At 59.8% G+C, this 22,548-nt stretch overlaps 3 protein-coding genes across 3 annotated transcripts; 1 reads left to right on the plus strand and 2 right to left on the minus strand.

Annotated features, from left to right (window-relative positions):
* Positions 1 to 1,315: 1,315 nt before the first annotated feature.
* On the minus strand, positions 1,316 to 3,169 carry LOC129650768 (BTB/POZ domain-containing protein 17-like). The gene is made up of 2 exons (XM_055579574.1): positions 3,135 to 3,169; positions 1,316 to 2,485 (listed from the first exon to the last, which is right to left on the minus strand). The coding sequence occupies exons 1-2, from the start codon at positions 3,167 to 3,169 to the stop codon at positions 1,411 to 1,413; spliced, it is 1,110 nt and encodes a 369-aa protein (XP_055435549.1). The 3' UTR covers positions 1,316 to 1,410.
* Positions 3,170 to 8,880: 5,711 nt separating this feature from the next.
* On the minus strand, positions 8,881 to 13,960 carry LOC129648602 (BTB/POZ domain-containing protein 17). The gene is made up of 3 exons (XM_055575054.1): positions 13,876 to 13,960; positions 11,686 to 11,962; positions 8,881 to 9,955 (listed from the first exon to the last, which is right to left on the minus strand). Exons 1-3 carry the CDS (start codon positions 13,958 to 13,960, stop codon positions 8,881 to 8,883), a joined length of 1,437 nt encoding a protein of 478 aa, XP_055431029.1.
* A 4,028-nt stretch (positions 13,961 to 17,988) lies between these two features.
* Positions 17,989 to 22,342, plus strand: GPR142 (G protein-coupled receptor 142). The gene is made up of 4 exons (XM_055579575.1): positions 17,989 to 18,031; positions 19,462 to 19,581; positions 20,339 to 20,497; positions 21,317 to 22,342. The coding sequence occupies exons 1-4, from the start codon at positions 17,989 to 17,991 to the stop codon at positions 22,186 to 22,188; spliced, it is 1,194 nt and encodes a 397-aa protein (XP_055435550.1). The 3' UTR covers positions 22,189 to 22,342.
* Positions 22,343 to 22,548: the final 206 nt, after the last annotated feature.

Consider the following 22,548-nt stretch of genomic DNA (forward strand, 5'->3'; position numbering starts at 1 on the left):
TGAGGAATGTGGGGCGGGGGTGGAGCAGGGAGGGACTGTTCGTGGGATTAGGGCTCCTGGGCCCACATCTGGGACAAGGGCATGCTGGATGGTTGGGGAAGGGCCCGACGGGCATTTCCCTTACTGTGGCTGGGGGCTGGAAAGCCATCTAGCTTTGTTACTCAGCAGTCGCTTCCACCTTCCCCCTGCCCCCCAACTGCTTGTTAACAATAAAAATCCCATTTGAGTTTTGTTGGTTGTTCCGGAAACTAGACCTTGTGAAAGGTGGGGTGGTCCTGACAGACTGGGCTTCCCTTGCCCGGGTGCTGCTAATGGTAAAGAACCTGCCTGCAATGCAGGAGATGCAAGAGATGTGGGTTCAGTCCCTGGGTCAGGAAGATCCCCTGGAGGAAGAAATGGCAACCCACTCCAGATTCTTGCCTGAAGAATCCCATGGGTAGAGGACTGGCGGGCTCCAGTCCACGGGGCTGCAAAGAGCCGGACACGACTGAGCGACCGAGCACATGACTGATTAAGATTCAACCCAAGTCCCCTCTTCCCACCACACCCTCTTCTTCTCCGGCTGGTTGTAGAGCACCGGTCAACAGACTCCTGGGGGAAATCGTTTTTCCTCCGGACTCTGAGGTCTCTGCCCAGACCCCCTCCCAGGAGAGGTCAGAGCCTTAGGGTTGTGCTTACCCCTCCCACCCCAGGATGTCAGGGCTCAGAAATTGCTCAGCTGAGCCCCTCAGCTTCAGGTGAGAAAGCTCCCCCAAGGTGCACCTGACCATCTCGATGCTTTTACCTGCCCTGTCCCCTGTGGGGACGGGGGCCCTTGGGGAAAAGGTAATGAACGATGGGGAGCCCCTGACCTGTGGAGCCCTCCTTGGACTGTTTTTACCCCCAGAACTGGGTGGTTTAATCATCCCCTTGCCGCTCCGAGCGCTGGTTTCTTCTACCAAGAGCTCTGGCTTCCCACGTAGTGCTGGTGATAATCCACTTGCTAATGCAGGAGATGCAAGAGACACGGGTTTGATTCCTGGGTTGGGAAGATGCCCCGCAGGAGGAAAGGGCATCGCCCTCCAGTATTCTTGCCTGAAAAGTTCCATGGGCAGAGGAGCCTGCCAGGCTACAGTACATGAGGTGGCAAAGACTGAAACACCGCTGAACACACACATACACACCACCAGGAACCTTCCTTTCAGGTCAGTGTGAAAGTAGCTCCTGAAACCAGGCATCTGGTCTACCACCCACCGCCTGGCTTCCATCCACCCAGCTCTCAGGCCGCTAGCACCTGGACCCCCAGCGGGCCAGGACAGACACCTCCACTGGCCATGCCACTCCCAGTCCCTCTGCGCCATCTCTACTGGGCCTTTATTTTCCTGATCCAGAGGCCTCAGGGATGCTCAGCTTCCCGCCCCGGCCTGTTGGCTACTTGGGGGTCCGGATGAGGGTGTGATAGACGGGCTTGACAATGAGGTGGAGATGCAGGGCGTTCTCCACCAGGTACTCGGAGTTGCGCCGCTGCAGGTCGGCGTGCGCCAGGAAGTCGCCGGCCTCCTCGCTGCTCTGGTGGAAGCTGTAGGCGTGGCGGACCAGCAGGCGGCCGTGGTGGCGCGCCCCCACCAGCACGGTCTTCTGGAAGCTCACGCCCGCCGCGTCGCCGCCGCTGCTGGCCGGCGTGACCACCAGCCGCGGCCGGCCGTCCTCAGGGCGTGCGAGGGGCAGCGCGGTGCCCGTGGCGTCCGCGTAGACGGGCCGCAGGCTTACCGGCAGCCAGCGTGGAGAGAAGAGCACGTTCCAGGTGACACGGCGGCCCGAGTCGTGGCCGCTTGGGCCCAGCTGCGTCTGGAAGCTGGTGCTGCGATCGTCGCGGGCAGGGTTGTTGATGACCCACGGGGCGCCCCAGGCGGGCGCGAGGTAGTTGCGGGGCAGGAAGGCGCTGCCATTGACGTCGAAAAACTTGGCGTAGTGCAGCGGCGAGGCGGCGTGGAACTGGTAGGCCTGAAGGAGCAGGTCGGCCACCGCCGGGCCATGGCGCGCCAGGGCGGCCGAGCGCGCCTGAAGCTGGAACAGCTGCGCCGGAGGGATCATGGGGTAACGGATGGCGCGCAGCGCGCACTCGTCCACGGCCGGCGGCGGCCGCGCGCGGCCCAGCCACGCCTCCAGCGCCTGGAAGAGCTCCAGCTCGTCCTGCAGCACGAGGTCCGAGCGCGGCAGCAGCTGCGCCAGCAGCTCAGGGCTCACGGCGCCCCACTCGGCGCTCCCCGCCACGGCCGACAGGTTCCAGGCCAGGAACTGCAGGCAGCTCTGGCGCAGGGCCTCGTCCCCGGTGCTCACCGCGTAGTGGTACCAGCCCACCGCCGGGCCCGCGCCGCCCGCCAGGTGCGCGCGCATATAGTCGGCCACGCCCCGCTGCAAGGAGGCCACGCGGTACTTGGTGGCCAGCTGGTGCAGGGGGATGGCCTGCGCCAGCAGCACGGTCAGCTCTCCGCAGTAGAGGTACCTGCCAGAGAGGTACAGAGATGGAGCGCGGTCAGGGCGGCCAGCGGTTACCCTACCCAGCGCTGCCTCCTGAGTCCCGAGGGTACCCGGCCTTGGGCAGACAGTATTGTCATTAAGGGAGCCAACAGAAGGACCTTCCCACGCGCATCCTACTTCACCGCCTCTTCTCTCCGGTTTCTCGTGGGACGTGGAAATAAGCAAGCATTTATCGAGCACAGGTGGCTCAGTGGTGAAGCATCCGCCTGCCAATTTAGGGGACGCAGGTTCTGTCCCTGGGTCAGGAAGATCCTCTGGAGTAGGAAATGGCTACCCACTCCAGTATTCTTGCCTGGAGAACCCCATGGACAGAGGAGCCTGGCGGGTCACAGAGTCAGACACCAGTGAGGGACTAACGCTTTGTGTGTGTGGACTCAGTCGCTCAGTTGGGTCTGACTCTTTGCTACCCCCTGGACTATAGCCCACCAGCCTCCTGTGTCCATGGGATTCTCCAGGCAAGAACTCATCTTTAAAATGGGAGTGGTCCACCCTCGTGGGGTTGATGAGAAGAGTAAATAAATCCTTTCACATATTAAAGACTCAGGAAACTGTTAGCCAACATTTTAATGAGGATTTTCCAGATCTCCCTTCTCTGTTCTGGAGCATAGCCATACCAGGGGGCTTCAGGGTCCACCAGTCCAGAGGGCATGAGATGGGCTGCGGTTGAGCTGGTCCACGGAGCTCATTTCCCTGGATTCCCTGGTGGCTCAGATGGTAGAGTCCGCCCGCCAATGCGGGAGACCGAGGTTCCCTCCCTGGGTCGGGAAGATCCCTTGGAGAAGGAAATGGCAGCCCACTCCAATATCCTCGCCTGGAGAATCCCATGGAAGAAGGAGCCTGGCGGGCTGCGGTCCATGGGGTCGCAAAGAGTCGAACAGAACTGAGCGACTTCACTGCACGGAGCCTGTTTCAGGGATGGGTTGCAAGAAGGTGGGCACAGAGGGGTCCCTCAGGAGCAGTCCCCGGTTGCAGAGTTCAAGACACAGCTTCGAAAAGCGGGCCTCGGAGTGGGGCTTCAGCCGGCCGCACAGCATCCGGGGGCTTGGAAGGGCGAGGACCCGCTCAGCGGCGGGTGCGGGCGGCCCCTCACCGGCCACCTGGTGCTGACGGCCCGCTCGGCTCCCCAGCTGGCGCTGGAGCAGCGGTGCCGAGAGCTGCGCGCGCGGGGCCGCCGCCTGGAGCAGACGCTGCCGCGGCGCGTCAGCTCGGAGCAGCAGCGCGAGGCGCTCGGCCTGCTCTGCCGCGTGCACGAGCTGGAGCTGAAGAACGCCGAGATGCAGTCGCAAGCCCTGCTCCGCGACGGCGCGCTCCGCCACCGCCGCGAGGCCCTGCGCCGCCTGGAGCAGCGCCGCAGCCTCTGCGAGGAGATCATCCGCGCCCAGCGGCAGCTCATCCAGGGTAGGGTCCCCTCGCTACCTACACCCCGCGCGTCCGACCCGCCGAGAGCCCGAGAGCGCGCACTGAGCCCTGCCTCTCCGCTCCCCCACCGCAGACTGCAACCTGGCTGTGCCGCAGCATCTGAAGGAGCTGTACGAAGTGTACCTGCGGGAGCAGGAGGAGGGCAACCTGGAGCGTGCCACCATGATGGACCGCCTGGCCTCTCGGGCCCTGCAGGTGGGCGCCCGGGCCGGACAATGCGCCCCTGTGCTAGGGGCAGGGCTGATGCCCAGGGCGGCGCCTGCCAGCAAGTAGGGTGGCCTCGGGACCGTGCTGGCTGGTCCCCAGAAAGCTGACACCTCCTCCTCCTCCTCCTCCTTATCTGACCCAAAGCCTCACCAAGCTCCCCTCCCGTGCTGTTCTTCTGCCACACGTGTCCCCATCCAGGGTCTGAGGGTCAGGGTTGGCCATCTGAGATATCACTAAAGGCCCCAGATGCCCTCCCAGGAGCCCAGGCCACCAGGCAGTGCCACTGGGGATGCCTAGCAGACCACGGCTGGCCCCTGGGGACTCAGCACACAAGCCCCCCTGTCTTCTGGGGCTCCCAGCCCAGATTACAGCCCCAGACACTCTGTGTGCCTGTGTCACCCAGGCTGTTTACTCAGTCTGAGACCAAGCCTTCCAACTGCCCTCTCCCTCCTTTCCTCTCCCCAGGACAGCGCCTTGCCCAAGCTTAGCCCACCAGGAACCATGCCGACCCCGGAGGAGTCTGACCTAGAGAGCGTCAAGATGCCAAACTCTGAGTCCCCGCACCAGCACGGAAGCTTCCTCCTCTGCTCGGCACTGAGAGGTGAGCTGAGGACCACTTCCAGCCATCCAGCCCGCCTGAGCCACCAGGCCATGTCTCAGAGATGCCAGCCCAGACCTGGCTTCCCAGGGAGGATGGAGCAGGAAAGAGGGGAGGGGGGCACAGGTCTGGAGCCAGGACTTTGGGGTCCTCGTTCCCACAATGCAACAGTTCTCAGGAGGGGTGGCGCTGGGACCCCCGTGGTACCAGCCTGGGCAACAGCTGCCCATCCTCCTCTGCCGACCTCAGTGAAGCCAAGCACCCGTTCAAGGCCAGCTCCCGGGCCTGGCAAGCGAAGGGCTCCTTTATGCCCACCCCACCCCGAATCCGGGCTGTCAACCTGGTGATGCAGGAGGTGAGCAGTGGGCCCCACGGGTCCCTGGATGTGGGCGGGAGTACCCGGGAGGGACACCCAGTGGTTGGGATGGAACTTTTCCAAAACAGCCCTCTGAGGACATAGGGTTCCTGCTGGGTCCAATGGCTTCTCTTCCCAACCCATTCATCTCACAAGCTGCCACTCAGGTCGGTCTGAATGGCAAGATCAACTCCTCCCCTGAAAGCATCGAGAATCTGTCGGAGATCCCCTTGTCCCTCAAAGGTGTGTCCCCTGCCTCCCCCAACCCCCATCAGCCTGAGCCTGGCATGATCTCAATAGCTCAGCGCACCCAGCCGAAGCCCCTTCCTTCCCTCTCCTCTGCTGAACACACCCAGGCATCATTCTAGAAAGAGAGGCACCAGTACCCAGAGAAGAGTAACCACCTGCTCTGTCCACACAGAGCAGGGGACACAATTGGAAACAGAATGGGGAACACATGGCCCTTGGGGTCAAGCCCCCTCCACTACCCACTCGGAAATAACTGTAATAGCAAATAGAGTCCGAATCCTCCCTACCCTGTGGCCACAGGTGACCCTCATAGCTCAGCAATCCATCTTCAGAACCTGGGACTTCCCTGGCATTTCAGTGGTTAAGACTCAGCACTTCCACTGCAGTGGGTGAAATTTCGATCCCCAGTCAGGGAACTTAGATCCCGTATGCCGTGTGTCATGGTCAAAAAAAACCCTTCCCAACCCACTGAGGCTAGTTTTACCATCGTCAGTTTACAGATGAAAAAAAGGCTCAGAAACTTGCCCAAAGTTTCTCAAACAGCAAGCAAGTTGGGGTGAGCTGCAGCAGAGAAAGGGGTGTTGGAGGTGCAGGAGGGCGGGGGGAAATGTGGCCTTGATCCCGGGGTGGGTGCCGCTCTGTCCTGCCGCAGGGAGGAAGGAGACCACAGCCGACACCAAGAGCATCAGCGGGAAGGCTGCCAGGCACCAATCGCAGGCCCTGGGGGCCAAGGGGTGCCAACTGCTGGCACCCACCATAAAGCAGAGCAGCCTGTCCCTGCACTCGCTGGGCGAGACTGATGACGTGTGGCCACCCGGACCGCTGGCCTGCAAGCGGCCACCCAGCCCCACCCTCCAGCACGCCACCAACGAGGACAGCCTGTCCAGCAGCACAGGCGAGGCGCCATCCCGGGCAGTCGAGCGTCATGGCGATGGCCCTTGTCCCACGCTGTAAGGCCAGAAGAAAAGCCCAAGAAAGAAACGTGAGGACTCCCTGGAGGTGAAGCGGAGGTCCCAGGCCTTTGAAGTCACAGGACAAGGGGTGAGCCTAGAGGGACAGGAGCTGGGGGTGTCTGGGCCCCCTCCTTGCCGGGTTCTGAAGGCTGGACTCCTCCAGAGGCCCCAGGGTACCCCTAGCTGTGCACCACTCTCCATGGAGTGTCCCCCAACTGAACCTAACATCTCCTATATCAGATCCTCACCCAGCTCCGAGCTCATCTGGCTCTCCAGCCAACACAGCTCTCCCGCCCCAAGATGCACGTCGCTGGACCCTGTTCCGTGGAGAATCACACCTCAGAACAGAGGATGCCAGTGGTTGGGCACCTGACCCCTACCGTCCGGCCCCTGGGAAAGGCCACACTGCCTACGGCCAAGGTCAAACTTCCTCCGTGCCAGAACTCGGGTGAGTACCAGCAAGTGGGGGGGGGTGGGGGGGCAGGGATAGCAATGGGGAGAGGGGAGCCCTTGGCCAGGCCAGGGAGGAGACTGGTTGAGCTCCCTGCCCCTATGGCTGCCCCTTGCTGGAAACTGGGCTCCTGAAGACTATTAGTGGGACTGGCCTCTGGGGGGGGAGGTGCCCCTAGGGAGTTCAGAGCCACTGTGGGTGACTAGAGGGCATGGAGAGGCATGCCTTAAAGCAGAGCTCCTGGCCCTTCCCTGTCGCAGGCCCGGAGGACACCTCCCCTGTCGCTGCCCCCTCCAACCCAGGCGATGTTTCCGAACGGGTTGCTCGGATGCCCCGCCTGACCTATGGCACAAGCACCAAAGGCAAAAACGGATGCTTATGGCACAACTGAGGGGCCCTGCCCGGAACTGGCCCTCCTGCCCGCCAAGGCTTGATGGGGTGTGGCAGCAAAGGGAGACGGAGGCTGGGCAGATGGGGATGACTTGGCGTCAGGAGCTCGGGATCTCAGAAGGCTGGGGCCCCTGGGACCCAGGAACCATGGGGGTGCCTGCCCCCACACTTCCGTGCCTTCAGTGCCAACGGGAAGGGGAGCTGAGCCCAGGAGGCATGGCCTGGATGGCAGGGCTCCCTGGCTTCCCAGCCCTGGATCCCAGGGCTCTCTGGGCAGAGACTCCTGTTGCCGAAACTCTATTCTAAGATCTGCAACCAGATTGGCCTGAGGAATGTGGGGCGGGGGTGGAGCAGGGAGGGACTGTTCGTGGGATTAGGGCTCCTGGGCCCACATCTGGGACAAGGGCATGCTGGATGGTTGGGGAAGGGCCCGACGGGCATTTCCCTTACTGTGGCTGGGGGCTGGAAAGCCATCTAGCTTTGTTACTCAGCAGTCGCTTCCACCTTCCCCCTGCCCCCCAACTGCTTGTTAACAATAAAAATCCCATTTGAGTTTTGTTGGTTGTTCCGGAAACTAGACCTTGTCTGAAAGGTGGGGTGGTCCTGACAGACTGGGCTTCCCTTGCCCGGGTGCTGCTAATGGTAAAGAACCTGCCTGCAATGCAGGAGATGCAAGAGATGTGGGTTCAGTCCCTGGGTCAGGAAGATCCCCTGGAGGAAGAAATGGCAACCCACTCCAGATTCTTGCCTGAAGAATCCCATGGGTAGAGGACTGGCGGGCTCCAGTCCACGGGGCTGCAAAGAGCCGGACACGACTGAGCGACCGAGCACATGACTGATTAAGATTCAACCCAAGTCCCCTCTTCCCACCACACCCTCTTCTTCTCCGGCTGGTTGTAGAGCACCGGTCAACAGACTCCTGGGGGAAATCGTTTTTCCTCCGGACTCTGAGGTCTCTGCCCAGACCCCCTCCCAGGAGAGGTCAGAGCCTTAGGGTTGTGCTTACCCCTCCCACCCCAGGATGTCAGGGCTCAGAAATTGCTCAGCTGAGCCCCTCAGCTTCAGGTGAGAAAGCTCCCCCAAGGTACACCTGACCATCTCGATGCTTTTACCTGCCCTGTCCCCTGTGGGGACGGGGGCCCTTGGGGAAAAAGTAATGAACGATGGGGAGCCCCTGACCTGTGGAGCCCTCCTTGGACTGTTTTTACCCCCAGAACTGGGTGGTTTAATCATCCCCTTGCCGCTCCGAGCGCTGGTTTCTTCTACCAAGAGCTCTGGCTTCCCACGTAGTGCTGGTGATAATCCACTTGCTAATGCAGGAGATGCAAGAGACACGGGTTTGATTCCTGGGTTGGGAAGATGCCCCGCAGGAGGAAAGGGCATCGCCCTCCAGTATTCTTGCCTGAAAAGTTCCATGGGCAGAGGAGCCTGCCAGGCTACAGTACATGAGGTGGCAAAGACTGAAACACCACTGAACACACACATACACACCACCAGGAACCTTCCTTTTAGGTCAGTGTGAAAGTAGCTCCTGAAACCAGGCATCTGGTCTACCACCCACCGCCTGGCTTCCATCCACCCAGCTCTCAGGCCGCTAGCACCTGGACCCCCAGCGGGCCAGGACAGACACCTCCACTGGCCATGCCACTCCCAGTCCCTCTGCGCCATCTCTACTGGGCCTTTATTTTCCTGATCCAGAGGCCTCAGGGATGCTCAGCTTCCCGCCCCGGCCTGTTGGCTACTTGGGGGTCCGGATGAGGGTGTGATAGACGGGCTTGACAATGAGGTGGAGATGCAGGGCGTTCTCCACCAGGTACTCGGAGTTGCGCCGCTGCAGGTCGGCGTGCGCCAGGAAGTCGCCAGCCTCCTCGCTGCTCTGGTGGAAGCTGTAGGCGTGGCGGACCAGCAGGCGGCCGTGGTGGCGCGCCCCCACCAGCACGGTCTTCTGGAAGCTCACGCCCGCCGCGTCGCCGCCGCTGCTGGCCGGCGTGACCACCAGCCGCGGCCGGCTGTCCTCAGGGCGTGCGAGGGGCAGCGCGGTGCCCGTGGCGTCCGCGTAGACGGGCCGCAGGCTTACCGGCAGCCAGCGTGGAGAGAAGAGCACGTTCCAGGTGACACGGCGGCCCGAGTCGTGGCCGCTTGGGCCCAGCTGCGTCTGGAAGCTGGTGCTGCGATCGTCGCGAGCAGGGTTGTTGATGACCCACGGGGCGCCCCAGGCGGGCGCGAGGTAGTTGCGGGGCAGGAAGGCGCTGCCATTGACGTCGAAAAACTTGGCGTAGTGCAGCGGCGAGGCGGCGTGGAACTGGTAGGCCTGAAGGAGCAGGTCGGCCACCGCCGGGCCATGGCGCGCCAGGGCGGCCGAGCGCGCCTGAAGCTGGAACAGTTGAGCCGGAGGGATCATGGGGTAACGGATGGCGCGCAGCGCGCGCTCGGCTACGGCCGGCGGCGGCCGCGCGCGGCCCAGCCACGCCTCCAGCGCCTGGAAGAGCTCCAGCTCGTCCTGCAGCACGAGGTCCGAGCGCGGCAGCAGCTGCGCCAGCAGCTCAGGGCTCACGGCGCCCCACTCGGCGCTCCCCGCCACGGCCGACAGGTTCCAGGCCAGGAACTGCAGGCAGCTCTGGCGCAGGGCCTCGTCCCCGGTGCTCACCGCGTAGTGGTACCAGCCCACCGCCGGGCCCGCGCCGCCCGCCAGGTGCGCGCGCATATAGTCGGCCACGCCCCGCTGCAAGGAGGCCACGCGGTACTTGGTGGCCAGCTGGTGCAGGGGGATGGCCTGCGCCAGCAGCACGGTCAGCTCTCCGCAGTAGAGGTACCTGCCAGAGAGGTGCAGAGATGGAGCGCGGTCAGGGCGGCCAGCGGTTACCCTACCCAGCGCTGCCTCCTGAGTCCCGAGGGTACCCGGCCTTGGGCAGACAGTGTGGTCTTTAAGGGAGCCAACAGAAGGACCTTCCCACGTGCATCCTACTTCACCGCCTCTTCTCTCCGGTTTCTCGTGGGACGTGGAAATAAGCAAGCATTTATCGAGCACAGGTGGCTCAGTGGTGAAGCATCCGCCTGCCAATTTAGGGGACGCAGGTTCTGTCCCTGGGTCAGGAAGATCCTCTGGAGTAGGAAATGGCTACCCCCTCCAGTATCCTTGCCTGGAAAATACCATGGACACATAAGCCTCGTGGGCTACAGCCCATGGGGTCCCAAAGAGTCGGACAGGACTTACCTGACTGAGTACGTCAATGATTCCTATATTGAGCGCCCACTGAGTGATTGAGCTCTGTGCTAGGGCAAGAAAGATGTATCTCCTACCTTCACCAGGTGTACAGTGTGGGTTCGGATTCATATTCCGCCAGTTACTTGCTATAAGAGTGGGCAAGCCATTTAACTTCACTGTTTGCCTCTGGGAACAAAAGATGTTTCCCAGGATCCCTTAGATCACATGACTAAATTCTAGCTAATGAGATGTCTGCAAAGGCACAGACTGGGATTGGGGGAAAGGCTGGTTAAATAGAACTGACTAGGGTAGAGATTGATGCTAAAGCTGAAACTCCAGTACTTTGGCCACCTCATGCGAAGAGTTGACTCATTGGAAAAGACTCTGATGCTGGGAAGGATTGGGGGCAGGAGGAGAAGGGGACGACAGAAGATGAAATGGCTGGATGGCATCACTGACTCAATGGACGTGAGTCTGAGTGAACTCTGGGAGTTGGTGATAGACAGGGAGGCCTGGTGTGCTGCAATTCATGGGGGTCACAAAGAGTCGGACACGACTGAGCGACTGAACTGAACTGAGGGTAGAGATTATTGTCGTTCAGTCTGTCAGTCCTGTCCGACTCTTTGCGACTGCATAGACCAGCACACCAGGCTTCCCTGTCCTTCACCATCTCCTGGAGCTTGTTCTAACTCTTATCCATTGAGTCGGTGACACCATCCAACTGTCTCATCCTTTGTTGTCCCCTTCTCCTCCTTCCTTCAATCTTTCCCAGTTAGGGGGTAGAGGAAAGATGCTTTTGTCCTTCTGTGCTATCTCTCTTTCTGTTGCCTGGAAGTTTGAAGAAATGACCAATATTCTGCAGCCATCTTGTCTAAGCTATTAAAGCAGGGTCACTTCCTCAGACTAGAGTGTGGGCAGTGTCCCTGCGCAGAACGCTAGCAGGAAGCAGCCCCCTAGCCCTGTGATTCAAAACCTGGCCAGACAGCAAAACCACACAGAGACATTAAAATAAGAAACAGTGGCCCAACCCTAGATGTGAAGCTCGGAATTCAGGGTGGGGCCTAGAAGTCTATAGTCCTTAAAAGCTCTCAAGGCCAGGTTTGGAAACAGCTTTGAAAGTATTTGGTAACTAACTTCAAACCTCTCAGAGCTTTCAGTCAGGGGAGTCCTGCTGCATTTTGCAAGAAGCTGGTGCAAAGAAGGAAGAGGGAGGTAGTTGCATGGTCATCCTAATGCCATCCAGGGAAGGGGCAGGGCTAAGAGCTAGGGCTTCCATCACCCTGTGAGTAGAGAAGCCAGGGACGTGGAAAGGGATGTCTTCCCCTGATCCTTCCCCACCTGATGAACTTGTCGAAGACAGCAGCACAGTCCGGGGACTCCTGCAACACCACCTCGCTCTGGTTACTCAGCAGCTCCCGGAACTGCTCACTCTGCAGTCCCAGCAGCAGGCGGTGGGCATGGAAGACTCGGACCTCGTCGGTGCCCATGGCCTGCACCCGCAACACCACATCGCTGGCATTGCCCTGCCGCAGCAGTTCCTGCAGGCGCTGGAGCAGCATCTGGGAGTGGTTGATGGAGGTGCCCGCTGACTCCCCGCCAACATCAGCTTTCTGGGCTGCAGCAGGAAGGAACAGAGCAGCCTGAGAGGGCAGCCTTCTGGGGTTGCAGATGGACCAGCTGGAGATGCCTGTGGTTGGATGTGGGCAAGAGGGTAGGGGAAGCCTGGGGAGGCTGTGTGCTCTCGTTTGTGCCTGTGAAGTGCGTGGATGCATGTGTGTGCAGACAAGCACATCTTAGACAGGGAAAGTCGTGAACCTGAGCAGACCCTCAGAAGATGCTCTTGGAAGGGGCTGGGGGTGGATTTCCGGCAGGGAGAGGTCATGAATCAGGATGGGACAAAATGTCCAGAGCTGGATTTCCCTGGTGACTTGGTGGTAAAAATCTGCCTGCCCATGCAGGAGACACAGGTTTGATCCCTGATCTGGGAAGATCCCATGTGCCGCAGAGCAACTAAGCCTGTGCTCCAGGACTATTGAGTCTGTGCTCTAGAGCCGGGGAGCTGAAAGTACTGAGCCCAAGGTCTGTGACAAGAGAGGCCACTGCAGTGAGAAGCCCATGCACTTTGATGAAGAGTAGCCCGTGCTTGCTGCAACTAGAGAAAAGCCCACACAGCAAGAGACCCAACACATCCAAAAAAAAAAAATTTAATGTCTAGAGCTGATCTCCATGATGCCAGACCCCTAGGCAAGGATTGAGGAACCTCTTGGTCCCCACCCCCTCGCCTCCTGAAGAATTGCCCACCTTACCCCTTGGAAGAGAATAGTTGGCCCAAAGCAGTGCATTCCCCAGCAAATAATCTATTGAGCACTTACAATAAGCCAGACACTCCCCTGGGAGCTCAGACCAGCACAGTGAACAAAACAAACCAGCTCCTTACACTCATAAAAGCACAACTTAGCTTCTTAGGCAATAAATACACAAATAAGCCTCTGGTTTTAGGCTGTGACCAGTAAAGGCGGTGACGGGTGGCGGCTCCTGTAGGTGCAGGAATCAGAGACAGGCTCCCTGCGGAAGTGATAAGGAGCCCGCCCGAGGCCCTGGGAAACGCTGGGCTTGGTGCTGGGAAGGCGGAGGGGATCTGCCCACATTCTGAGTGGGAGGCGAGGGGCGGAGCAGGGGAGGGGGCTGCAGCATGGGGGCGTGGTGCAGGCCCAGCCGCCCTCCTGGATCCTGATCTGGGAGGCAGGGGTCTACACTGGCCTCCCGGGGGACCCGAGAAAGCACAGAGCGAGCGGGTCCTGGACGGGACTCTCAAGGCACCTGCGCCTTGGGACTGGCGTCCTCCTGCTTCCAGGCGAGCCGCGCTGGACCCTCCTCCCCTGTTTCCAGGGACACCGTGAGGGTCAGACAGGGACACGTGCCCATGGACGGAAAACTCAGTGACAGAAAGCACTGCCAGCAGCCTCCCCAAGTGGAGCATGGACTGAGGAGTCCAGGGGAGCAGATGGGCACCCCCACCCCCCGTGTGCATATGTGTGCAAGCGCGCGCGCACACACACACACACACACACACATACACACACACAGTCCCAGGGCCCATGTGGACTCTTGAGGAGGCTCCCAGGAAAGCAGAGCCTCTGTGTATGGGTGAGAGGCAGATAGAGGGAGGGAGAAAGGGTGAGAGGCAGATAGAGGGAGGAAGAAAGGGTAAGAGAGGAGCCCTGGTTATTTTCCAGCCCCGCCATCCCCCAAGCTGTCACAGTGAAGGCTCCAAACGCTGATGGATCCCACTCTCCCCAGCCTGGGCCCAGCTGCCAGGGACAATGGACAGTGGCAGGGTCTTCCTGTGGTTAAGCCGCCTGCCTTCCCAGCCCTCCTGCCCTCGGAGGCCGGCTGCCCTCCTCCATGGAGCTGCCTGATCAAATCAACTCTGTGCCTGGCCCGACCGGCTGGACACCGCCCCCTCCTGGCCGTGGGCAGTTGGAGCCCGAAGGTCCTGCCCCTTCTCCCTGCCCACTGCCCACTCACCTGCACGAGTGACCAGGCCCACCAAGGCCAGCATGGCCCAGAAGCTGGCCCAGGACCCAGGCTTGGCAGAGCCCAGCCTGCGCATCTTTGCACCCTGCCCCCAAGCCCACGGGAGGAACGGCGGAGCCCAGACCACTCCGCGCACACATCCCTCCTCCTTATATAGGATCCAGCCCAAGGGGATGGCCGCCCCCCTTTCCCGGCTGGCTTCCCTCCCCCGACCCAGCTTCTGCCTTGGATTGGTGGAAACTGGCCCCAGCTGTTACCCAGGCAACCAGTTGAGCTGGAGAGCGGCCTCCCCGGGCTCTATTGTGCTGCTCTAGGGCCCCTGAGGGGACCAGATCCGGCGGCGGCTTCCCCCTTGTCTCCTACCACCCGGCACAGCTAGTCACTCCTCTCCTGGGAAGTCGAAGGCTCTCCAAAGGGCAGGCAAAGGGCTCCAGAACCAGAGGCACCCACCAGCCCAGAGGGTCCCCAGCCCCCTCCCCTGACCCCCCACCCTGGCACAGAGTACACTTGGCAGCATCGTGGCTGGAGCACCATGGTGAGCCAAGGACTGCAAAGGAAGGGCCTGGAAGAGGAGAAGGCAGCAGTCCAGGCCCCGCCCCTCCCCTCCCGTGTTGGGGTGGGCTAGCTTTCCAGAAAAGAGGACAGGGCTCTAAGTAGGGGCCCGTGGGGTAGCTGATGTCATTTTCATGTCCTTCGTTGAAGAATGTTCCTGGCGTGCTCTGAGGAGGATGATGGGCCTTAGGGACATGGGGGCTGTGGCCATCACACACCCCCGTCCCCCCGCTCCAGGTCAAGGTGAGCTAGGATGGCGGGGCCAGGCATAGAGCAGCTGCACCCCACGCTGTGCACCCCTGCCCCAAGCACCCCCACCCAGAACCGGGCTGGCCGCCTCGCTTGAGACTGGTCCCCCGCAGGCATCCCACCAGCCGTCTGACCAGGAGCTGCCCTGGCACCTTCTTCCTCTAATTCACCTTCTCAAGTGGTCTCGGGTCTCTTGGTTCACCTCCTTGGAAGGTTTCTCTTACCAGCTTCTGTCCAACTTCCTACTGTAATTTTTCCCATCTCAAAGTTCCACAGAGGGGGCTTCCCTGGTGGTCCAGTGGTTAAGACTCCATGCTCCCAAGGCAGGGGGGCCGGGTTCCATCTCTGATCAGGCAACTAAGATCTGGCTTGCTGCAACTAAGACCGGTGCAGTCAATAATAATAATAATAATAATAAAAGCTACAAGGAGACACACAGCAGAGCCAGGACCCACCCTGACAGTTGGAGACACTGAGGCAGACCGCTGGGTGACAGTGTCAGCTGGGTTCGTGCAGGGGAGAGCTCTTCTAAGGACAAAGGAATAGAGAGAAGAGGGTAGGGTCTGGAGCCCAGGGGGATGACTGGGCGGCACTGGTGGGGCCTCCTTTTCCAGGAACAGGTAGGGCCTGGCCCAGACCCTCACGGGAGGGAGTCCTTCCAAGTTGATAAACTGAAATGGTGTGTGTGTGTGTGTGGCGGGTATGTGTGTGTGTGCGGGGGGTGCTCCTGGGAGATCCAGTTTAGCCTTTCTCCCAAGGCCGGGCCCTTCACTGGGGCTGGGTCAGAGCCTGCCCTCCCTTGCTCTCTGAATCCCAGGGACCGGCTCAATGCATTGATCTCTGCCCCAGGCTGGCACAGAGAAACCCAACAGCTCCACCCCCCACCCCTCTCTGGAGCCACAGAGAGAGCTGGAATTGGGTCTGGCACCTGCTTCGTCCGGGTTGGCAGAGATGCAGCTGTCCGGCCCAGCGGAAACCCCTCCCGGCTGTCCTGACCTTCACGCCCAGCTCCCTTCATCCAGATTCGCCACCCCCTGCCCACTGGCTGCATGCCTGCCCTTCCCGGGGGCTGTACCACCTCCCTGACCCAATCCAACAAGACAGCCTCAGTGTGAGGGGAGGGCGGGGTCAGGGCCAGTGCTGCTCAAGAGGATGTTATTGATGATTTTTTACAAAGATGATGCTGAGAGAACCCACTAGTCAGAAAATGGTCTTTCAGTAAGAAAGTCTCCTTGAGGCTCAGAAGTGTGACCCACCTGTGCTGGAATCTCCCACCCTCCACCTAGGAGCCAGGGCACCTGTGTCTTCTTAGCCTCTTGACGATGGTCATGTACACCCCCAAGCTAAGCTGTACCGGCTAGAGTTAGATGGACAGCATTTCAAGTGTGCAGGAATTGGGGAGGGCTCAGGTTACCCAGAAGACCCAGGAAGGTCACCTCTGACTCCCCATCTCTGGGGGCCTCGCCTCTTCTGGTTCTAACTTGTCATCCCTGAAACTCCTCTACTGATCTAAAAACTGACTTTCCAGCGGCTGCCCTGGTGGTCCAGTGGCCAAGACTCCAAGCTCCCAGTGAAGAGAGCCTGGGTTCGATCCCTGGTCAGGGAATTAGTCCCATATGCTGCCACTGAGAGTTCGTATGCGGAAACTAAAGTGCTCGCACGCCGCAACTAAGATCCAGTGCAGCCAAATAAATTTTAGAAAGCAAACAAAAAAGCTGACTTTCTAGGAATATGCATTTTCTGTTTTCATTTTCTTAGTCTGAGGGTTTCTGAAGTGTATGCATGCGTGTGCGTGTGTGCTGTGCATGTGTGCCCTCATGTGTGTGTGTGTGCGGTCTGTAAGAATGCACGCATGTGTTTGTACATGTGCACGCATGTGTGTGTGTGTGCGGTCTGTAAGAATGCACGCATGTGTTTGTACATGTGCACGCGTGTGTGTGTGTGTGCGGTCTGTAAGAATGCACGCACGTGTTTGTACATGTGCACGCATGTGTGTGCGGTCTGTAAGTATGCACGCATGTGTTTGTAGGTGTGTGTGTGGTGTGGAAGTATACATGCCTGTGTTTGTGTGCGTGTGGTGTGCGTAAGAGCCTTGGAGCTGGAGAGAGGAAGCGGGGCGTCCACCCTGCCCAATCTTGCAGATGGAAGGTCAGAGACAGTTCTGTCTTGCCCTGTGCATCTGGAAGCTCTGTAATTCCTCGAGAGCAAGTCTGAGCTAGAACAATTCCCGGAGACCAGTGTAACTTCCCACCTGAGACAAGAGTATCTATAACCCAAGGGGCTTGTCTGAGGTCTCCTGGCCCAGAAGGGGCTGAGCCTGGATTCAGATGTTGCTTTTCTGCTTTTATTTCCGCAGCCCCATACTGTCTCTTATGGAAAGCTATTTCAGTAGCCACACGCGAGGCAAGGAATCGCTAGTGTTGGTAGAGTACGCTTGGGGCAGGATGCAGAGTTTCTGAATCTGTGGCAAGGGTGAGCAGACACGGGAGAATGGAGGGGTAGGCTCCCAGCCCCGTCCCAGCTGCAGCCTCCCTTGTACCTGTGATGTCTCACTTCCTGAGCTAGGGTGCCCCAGAACACTTAGATTGGGAAACAAGGAATCAGGAGTCTAGGTTCCAGGCCCCTGGGGTTTGGGGGTGGGAGGCACAGCAATGATAAACAGGAAAGAATTGCTCCTCAAAGTAACTGACATGATATGGAAAGCTTCGCCTGAAGCCAGGCTGTCCCGTTGTGGCACCCATCTTCCAGCCTCAGCATCCTGCGTCATGCTGCCCACCCACCCCCAGATGGAGGGCCTTGTGCATCCAAGGGGTGTATCTACCTGACCCACTTCCCCTCCCGGTAAAGCCTGAGCTCATGGTGGACTTGCGCTACCTGAGCACCTGCTCTTCCGGTGGGAGGGAGTGACCAGTAAACAGCTCTGGAGGAGGGACAAGGCCAAGTTCAAATTCCACCTGCTGCCACTTACATGCTCTTAGCCTTATCCTACTTGCTGGACTTCTCTGAGCTTCAGTCCCCTCTTGTGTGAAATTGAGGTGTCCCAAGTTAGCTTGTGGGGCTGCTGGGAGGGTGACCCATGGGGAATACGGTGGGTCCTCGGGAGATGTTGGCAGAGACCCTTGCCCCTGGCTGTAAGTGGCCCCCTGCTCACCCACAGCCTCCTGGTGCAGGGAGGTGGTGGCCTGGGGACTTCTCTGTGCCTCTTTCACCCTCTGTTGCTGGAGTCCCGGACACTGCCTGGGGACCTGAGTGCCTACTGTGCCTCCCACGGGACCTGACCAAAGCCAGTGGACTCTTGGAGGTATGCAGTGCCAGGACCTGGCCACCAGGGAGCAGCAAGGCTTCTGTGAGTTCGGAGGCTGGGTGTGAAGGTGAGGCTGGGGGTGGGCATCCTGGTACTTCCAGCCCCAGAGTGGGATTTAACTTTGTTGTTGTTCAGTCACTAAGTCGTGTCTGACTCTTTGCAACCACACCGACTGCAGCACACCAGTCTTCCCTGTTCTTCACCATCTCCCAGAGTTTGCTCAAACTCATGTCCATTGAGTCGGTGATGCCATCCAACCATCTCATCCTCCGTCGTCCTCTTCTCCTCTCGCCCTCAATCTTTCCCAGCATCAGTGTCTTTTCCAACAAGTCGGCTCTTCCCATCAGGTACCCAAAGTTTTGGAGCTTCAGCATCAGTCCTTCAATGAATATTCAGGGTTGATTTCCTTTAGGATGGACTGGTTTGACCTCCTTGCTGTCCTAGGGACTCAGGTCTAACTCAGGGAGCCCAGAGACTGGCTCTGCGGCATTCCCAGAGGGTGAGCGTGGGAGGCGATTGCAGGCTGGGCCTCAGCTCGCCCCGGACTCAATCCGCACACTGTCCTGGGCGCCCACTGCTGGCTGAGCTGGTGACTCTTCCCTGCATGGGATTGGAGAGCTGGCCAGGCTCAAATTCCAGTCTCTGGACTGCAAGCCACGCCGGATGGTGTTTATTTGCTAGTGACTGCTTGAAGGACGGTCCATTTCACCAGGGCTAGGAAAACAAGGGCTTGTGGGGTGCCACTGGGTCTGGGTTTCCCAGAGCTGCTGGCAGCTGGGTCCGGCTCCTCCTGGGGGTCCCAGCCAGCGTTGGGCACAGCTTCCTGCCATCCTTCCAGGCCAGCAGCACCCCCACCGCACCCCAAGGTAGCTTCCTTCTCGACCCACCACCCGCAGCCACCGCACAACCGATTCCTTCCAGCCTGGCCCGGGGGCTCCTCTCCAGATCCGTGTCCTGACCAGGACAGTCTTGGCGCTCCCTCCCCAGCACGGGTTGCCCCCCACTCCTCTCTGAGTCAGCTCCTGGAACCCATCTGCCTTTCTTCAGAGTCCTCGCCCCCAGAGTTTCTGACAGCCAGACTGAGCCCAGGCCGGTTCCCAGTGCCCTTGGAGCACGGGGCAGGCCATCCAGAGTGCCATGCTACCCTTCCCAAGGCCACCCTCCAGCCTCGCCCCTTCCCTTCCCAGGCTCCCTCATAATCCTACTTTGCTCCAGATGGTATCGACTGCTCAGGCTCATCCCCCTGGGCCTCGGGCCCCACCCTCCCCCTCCTCCCCCTCCTCCTCTCCTCCCCCTCCCCCTCCTCCCCTCCTCCCCCTCCTCCTCTCCTCCCCCTCCCCCTCCTCCCCTCCTCCCCCTCCTCCCCTCCTCCCCCTCCTCCCCCACCCCTCCTCCCCCTCCTCCCCCTCCTCCCGCTCCCTCCTCCCCCTTCCTCCTCCCACCACCCACCGCTTCACACTTGCTGACTGCAGACTCAGTGCTGCTGGAAGAATCGTCAGGCAAACAACTGAAAGCGAGCTGCAGGCACCCCCGGAAAAAGCCACAGGGTGACCCAGGACCCAGGAGCATGCGGCTGGCAGGAGATGAGACAGGTAAGGTGCCTAAGACCCAGGGTGGGCAGGGAGAGTGAGGTGGCAAGGTCAGCAAGGAATCTGGAGGTAGGGTGGGAATGGGGAGCTTGAAGTGGAAAAAATCAAAAGCTGGAAGGTGAAACCTAAAATCTGAAAGTGTAGACTAAGTGGGGAGGGACCAGAGCATGTTGTCTGGTCCTCATCCCAGATCGGCCACCAGCTAGATGTGTGTGATGGCAGGCAGGTCACACCTGACCCCTCTGGACTCAGTTTCCCTGTCTGAAAACCAGGGCCCTTCCAGCTCCAGTGGTACTAGGAGACAGAGAGAGAGAGAGATGCTCTTTGGGGTGGAAAGGACAGCACTTGGTCACATCTCTCCTTGAAGAGGAGGCGGCTGTTCGCCACAGCAGCGCGGTTGCCATGGTTACCGTGGGTCCGGGGCAGTCGCCCAGGGTGTCTTACGAACACAGTGCTCAAGCCCCAGTTCAGACTGTCTGACTCAGGCTGCCTGGGAACCAGGCGATTCAGAAATAATCTCTAAGATGGCAAGAAAGGCCACTGAGTACTTCTTCCCATTGATAGTGGAGCCAGGCCCCTGAGGGGATGGGCTGGGGTGGAGAGGACGTGGCTGTCGGGATTGCGTTTGGCTGGACCTGACTAGGGGCTCTGCATGGGGCCAGGGTGAGTAAAGACCTCAGGGCCAAGGTCATGGTGGGGCTGCTCCAGGCCAGGCTGGAAAGAGACCAAAAGTTCTAACCTGCCATTCTGTACTTCCTAGCCGCCCAGCTATGGGTGACCCTGCTGCCCACACCCAACAGCAGTGGGCTGAGCCAGGAGCTTGAAGGCCATCAGCCTGAGAGCCCCGCGATGTCCCCATGTGTGGCTGGGGTCATCCCTGTCATCTACTACAGCGTCCTTCTGGGCCTGGGGCTGCCTGGTGAGTGGGGAGTGAGGTCTGGGGTCCAGGGCTGGGCCAGAAATTGGGGTCCTCCTTCGATGGGTGCCAATCCTCCATGCTGACCCCTGAGACGCAGGATCATAGATTCCTTCCTCTTGCCTTGTGGGGGTGCTCTGGGTCACTGCAGAGCCAAGCATAATGGAGTAAAAGCGAGGGTGTTCAGTGACTGTCGTGTCTGACGCTTTGTGACCCCATGGACTGTAGCCCATCAAGCTCCTCTGTCCATGAGATCTTCCAGGTAAGAAGCCTGGAGTGGGTTGCCATTTCCTTCTCCAGGGGATCTTCCCAATCCAGGGATCGAACAGGCAACTTCTGTATCTCCGGCATTGCAGGCAGATTCTTTACTGCTGAGCCATTGCAGAAGTTTGGCGTGCTCAATAGCTAAACCCAAGTTTTCAGCAGAGCAGACAGCCCCATTCTTCCCCCAGGAATGGGCATCTCCTAGAATGACTAAGTTCATGCAGAACAGCCCAGAGCGTCACACTGAAAGCTTCTTGCACCATCCACTGCATTCAGAGAGCAGAGCAGGGGTGTGGTATGGATGCAGGAGAGGATGGGTGGTATTAGGGAATGGCTCATCCCTGCCTGTAGCCTGGTAAGGCAGTGGCCTGCAGTGCCATGGCTGGACAAGGCAAGGCTGATCTGCTTAACCTTTCCAACAAAGTGAGCTTTAAGAAGGTTCCAGAAAAAGGAAAAGAGAGGCAAGAAGCAGCAGGCAGGGAGGGACGATGAGAAAGCACATCCAGGCAGCCTTTCTAACCTCTGACCCCTCCCCTCCCTAACCTCGGTGACCATCAGTCAATCTCCTGACCACAGTGGCCCTGGCCCGCCTTGCCACCAGGACACGGAAGCCCTCCTACTACTACCTTCTGGCACTCACAGCCTCGGACATCGTCACCCAGGTGGTCATCGTGTTCGTGGGCTTCCTCCTGCAGGGAGCCGTGCTGGCCCGAGAGGTGCCCCAGGCCGTGGTACGCACAGCTAACATCCTGGAGTTTGCTGCCAACCATGCCTCGGTCTGGATCGCCGTCCTGCTCACGGTGGACCGCTACAGTGCCCTGTGCCACCCCCTGCGCCACCGGGCCACCTCGTCCCCGGGCCGGGCCCAGCGGGCCGTTGCCGCTGTCCTCGGTGCTGCGCTGCTCACTGGCATCCCCTTCTACTGGTGGCTGGATGTGTGGAGGGACGCGGACCCGCCCAGCACACTGGACGAGGTGCTCAAGTGGGCTCACTGCCTCATTGTCTATTTCATCCCTTGCGGCGTTTTCCTGGTGGCCAACCTGGCCATCGTCCGCCGGCTGCAGCAGAGGGGCCGGAGCGGGCCGCGGCCCCAGGTGGGCAAGAGCACCGCCATCCTCCTGGGCGTCACCACGCTCTTCGCCCTCCTCTGGGCACCCCGCATCTTCGTCATGCTCTACCACCTGTACGTGGCTCCCGTCTACCACGACTGGAGGGTCCACCTGGCCCTGGATGTGGCCAACATGGTGGCCATGCTCAACACTGCCGTCAACTTCAGCCTCTACTGTTTCGTCAGCAAGACTTTTCGGGCCACTGTCCGAGGGGTCTTCCAGGACGCCCACCTGCCCTGCACCCTGGGGTCACGGTCAGCGGGCATGGTGGCAGAGCCTATGCTGAAGCCTCCGGGACTCCCCAAGGGGGCAGAACTGTAGAGGAGGAGCCCACGCAGGGAGCTTGGGGTGGCTCATGCTTGGATTACTGGGGTCTTTGTGGGTGTGCCCACAAACTTTATCAACACTCTCCATTGCAATCTGGGGGTGGGGAGAGAGGTTTCTTGCTTCAGGGGTGGTTCCGCAGGAAGCTAAATTAATGTTGGTGGGTTGAATGAACGAATGAATAGATGGATGGATGGATGAATATGAATTGCTTTTATCCCACCCCTTCCTGGAGCCCACCTCTCATTTCCTGCGTCAATTACTTCTCTGGCTTCTGCTGGCAATGCCAGGGAGAAAGGAAGATGTCCCCAGGATTCCAGGCCTTTCCTGGGCTGGGGGGAACCATGTGTGGGGGTT

This window comes from Bubalus kerabau, chromosome 4, assembly GCF_029407905.1.
Source record: "Bubalus kerabau isolate K-KA32 ecotype Philippines breed swamp buffalo chromosome 4, PCC_UOA_SB_1v2, whole genome shotgun sequence".
Taxonomy (NCBI): domain Eukaryota; kingdom Metazoa; phylum Chordata; class Mammalia; order Artiodactyla; family Bovidae; genus Bubalus; species Bubalus kerabau.

Coding starts and splice junctions, on each gene's coding strand:
- GPR142 (XM_055579575.1), top strand. CDS start 17,989: ATGCAGTGCCAGGACCTGGCCACCAGGGAGCAGCAAGGCTTCT. Junction 19,582..20,338: donor GCTGGCAGGAGATGAGACAG/GTAAGGTGCCTA, acceptor TGTACTTCCTAG/CCGCCCAGCTATGGGTGACC. Junction 20,498..21,316: donor TCTGGGCCTGGGGCTGCCTG/GTGAGTGGGGAG, acceptor GGTGACCATCAG/TCAATCTCCTGACCACAGTG.
- LOC129650768 (XM_055579574.1), bottom strand. CDS start 3,169: ATGCCCTCTGGACTGGTGGACCCTGAAGCCCCCTG. Junction 2,486..3,134: donor GTGGACCCTGAAGCCCCCTG/GTATGGCTATGC, acceptor CCTCTCTGGCAG/GTACCTCTACTGCGGAGAGC.
- LOC129648602 (XM_055575054.1), bottom strand. CDS start 13,960: ATGCGCAGGCTGGGCTCTGCCAAGCCTGGGTCCTGGGCCAGCTTCTGG. Junction 11,963..13,875: donor GGGCCTGGTCACTCGTGCAG/GTGAGTGGGCAG, acceptor TTCCTGCTGCAG/CCCAGAAAGCTGATGTTGGC. Junction 9,956..11,685: donor GTCTTCGACAAGTTCATCAG/GTGGGGAAGGAT, acceptor CCTCTCTGGCAG/GTACCTCTACTGCGGAGAGC.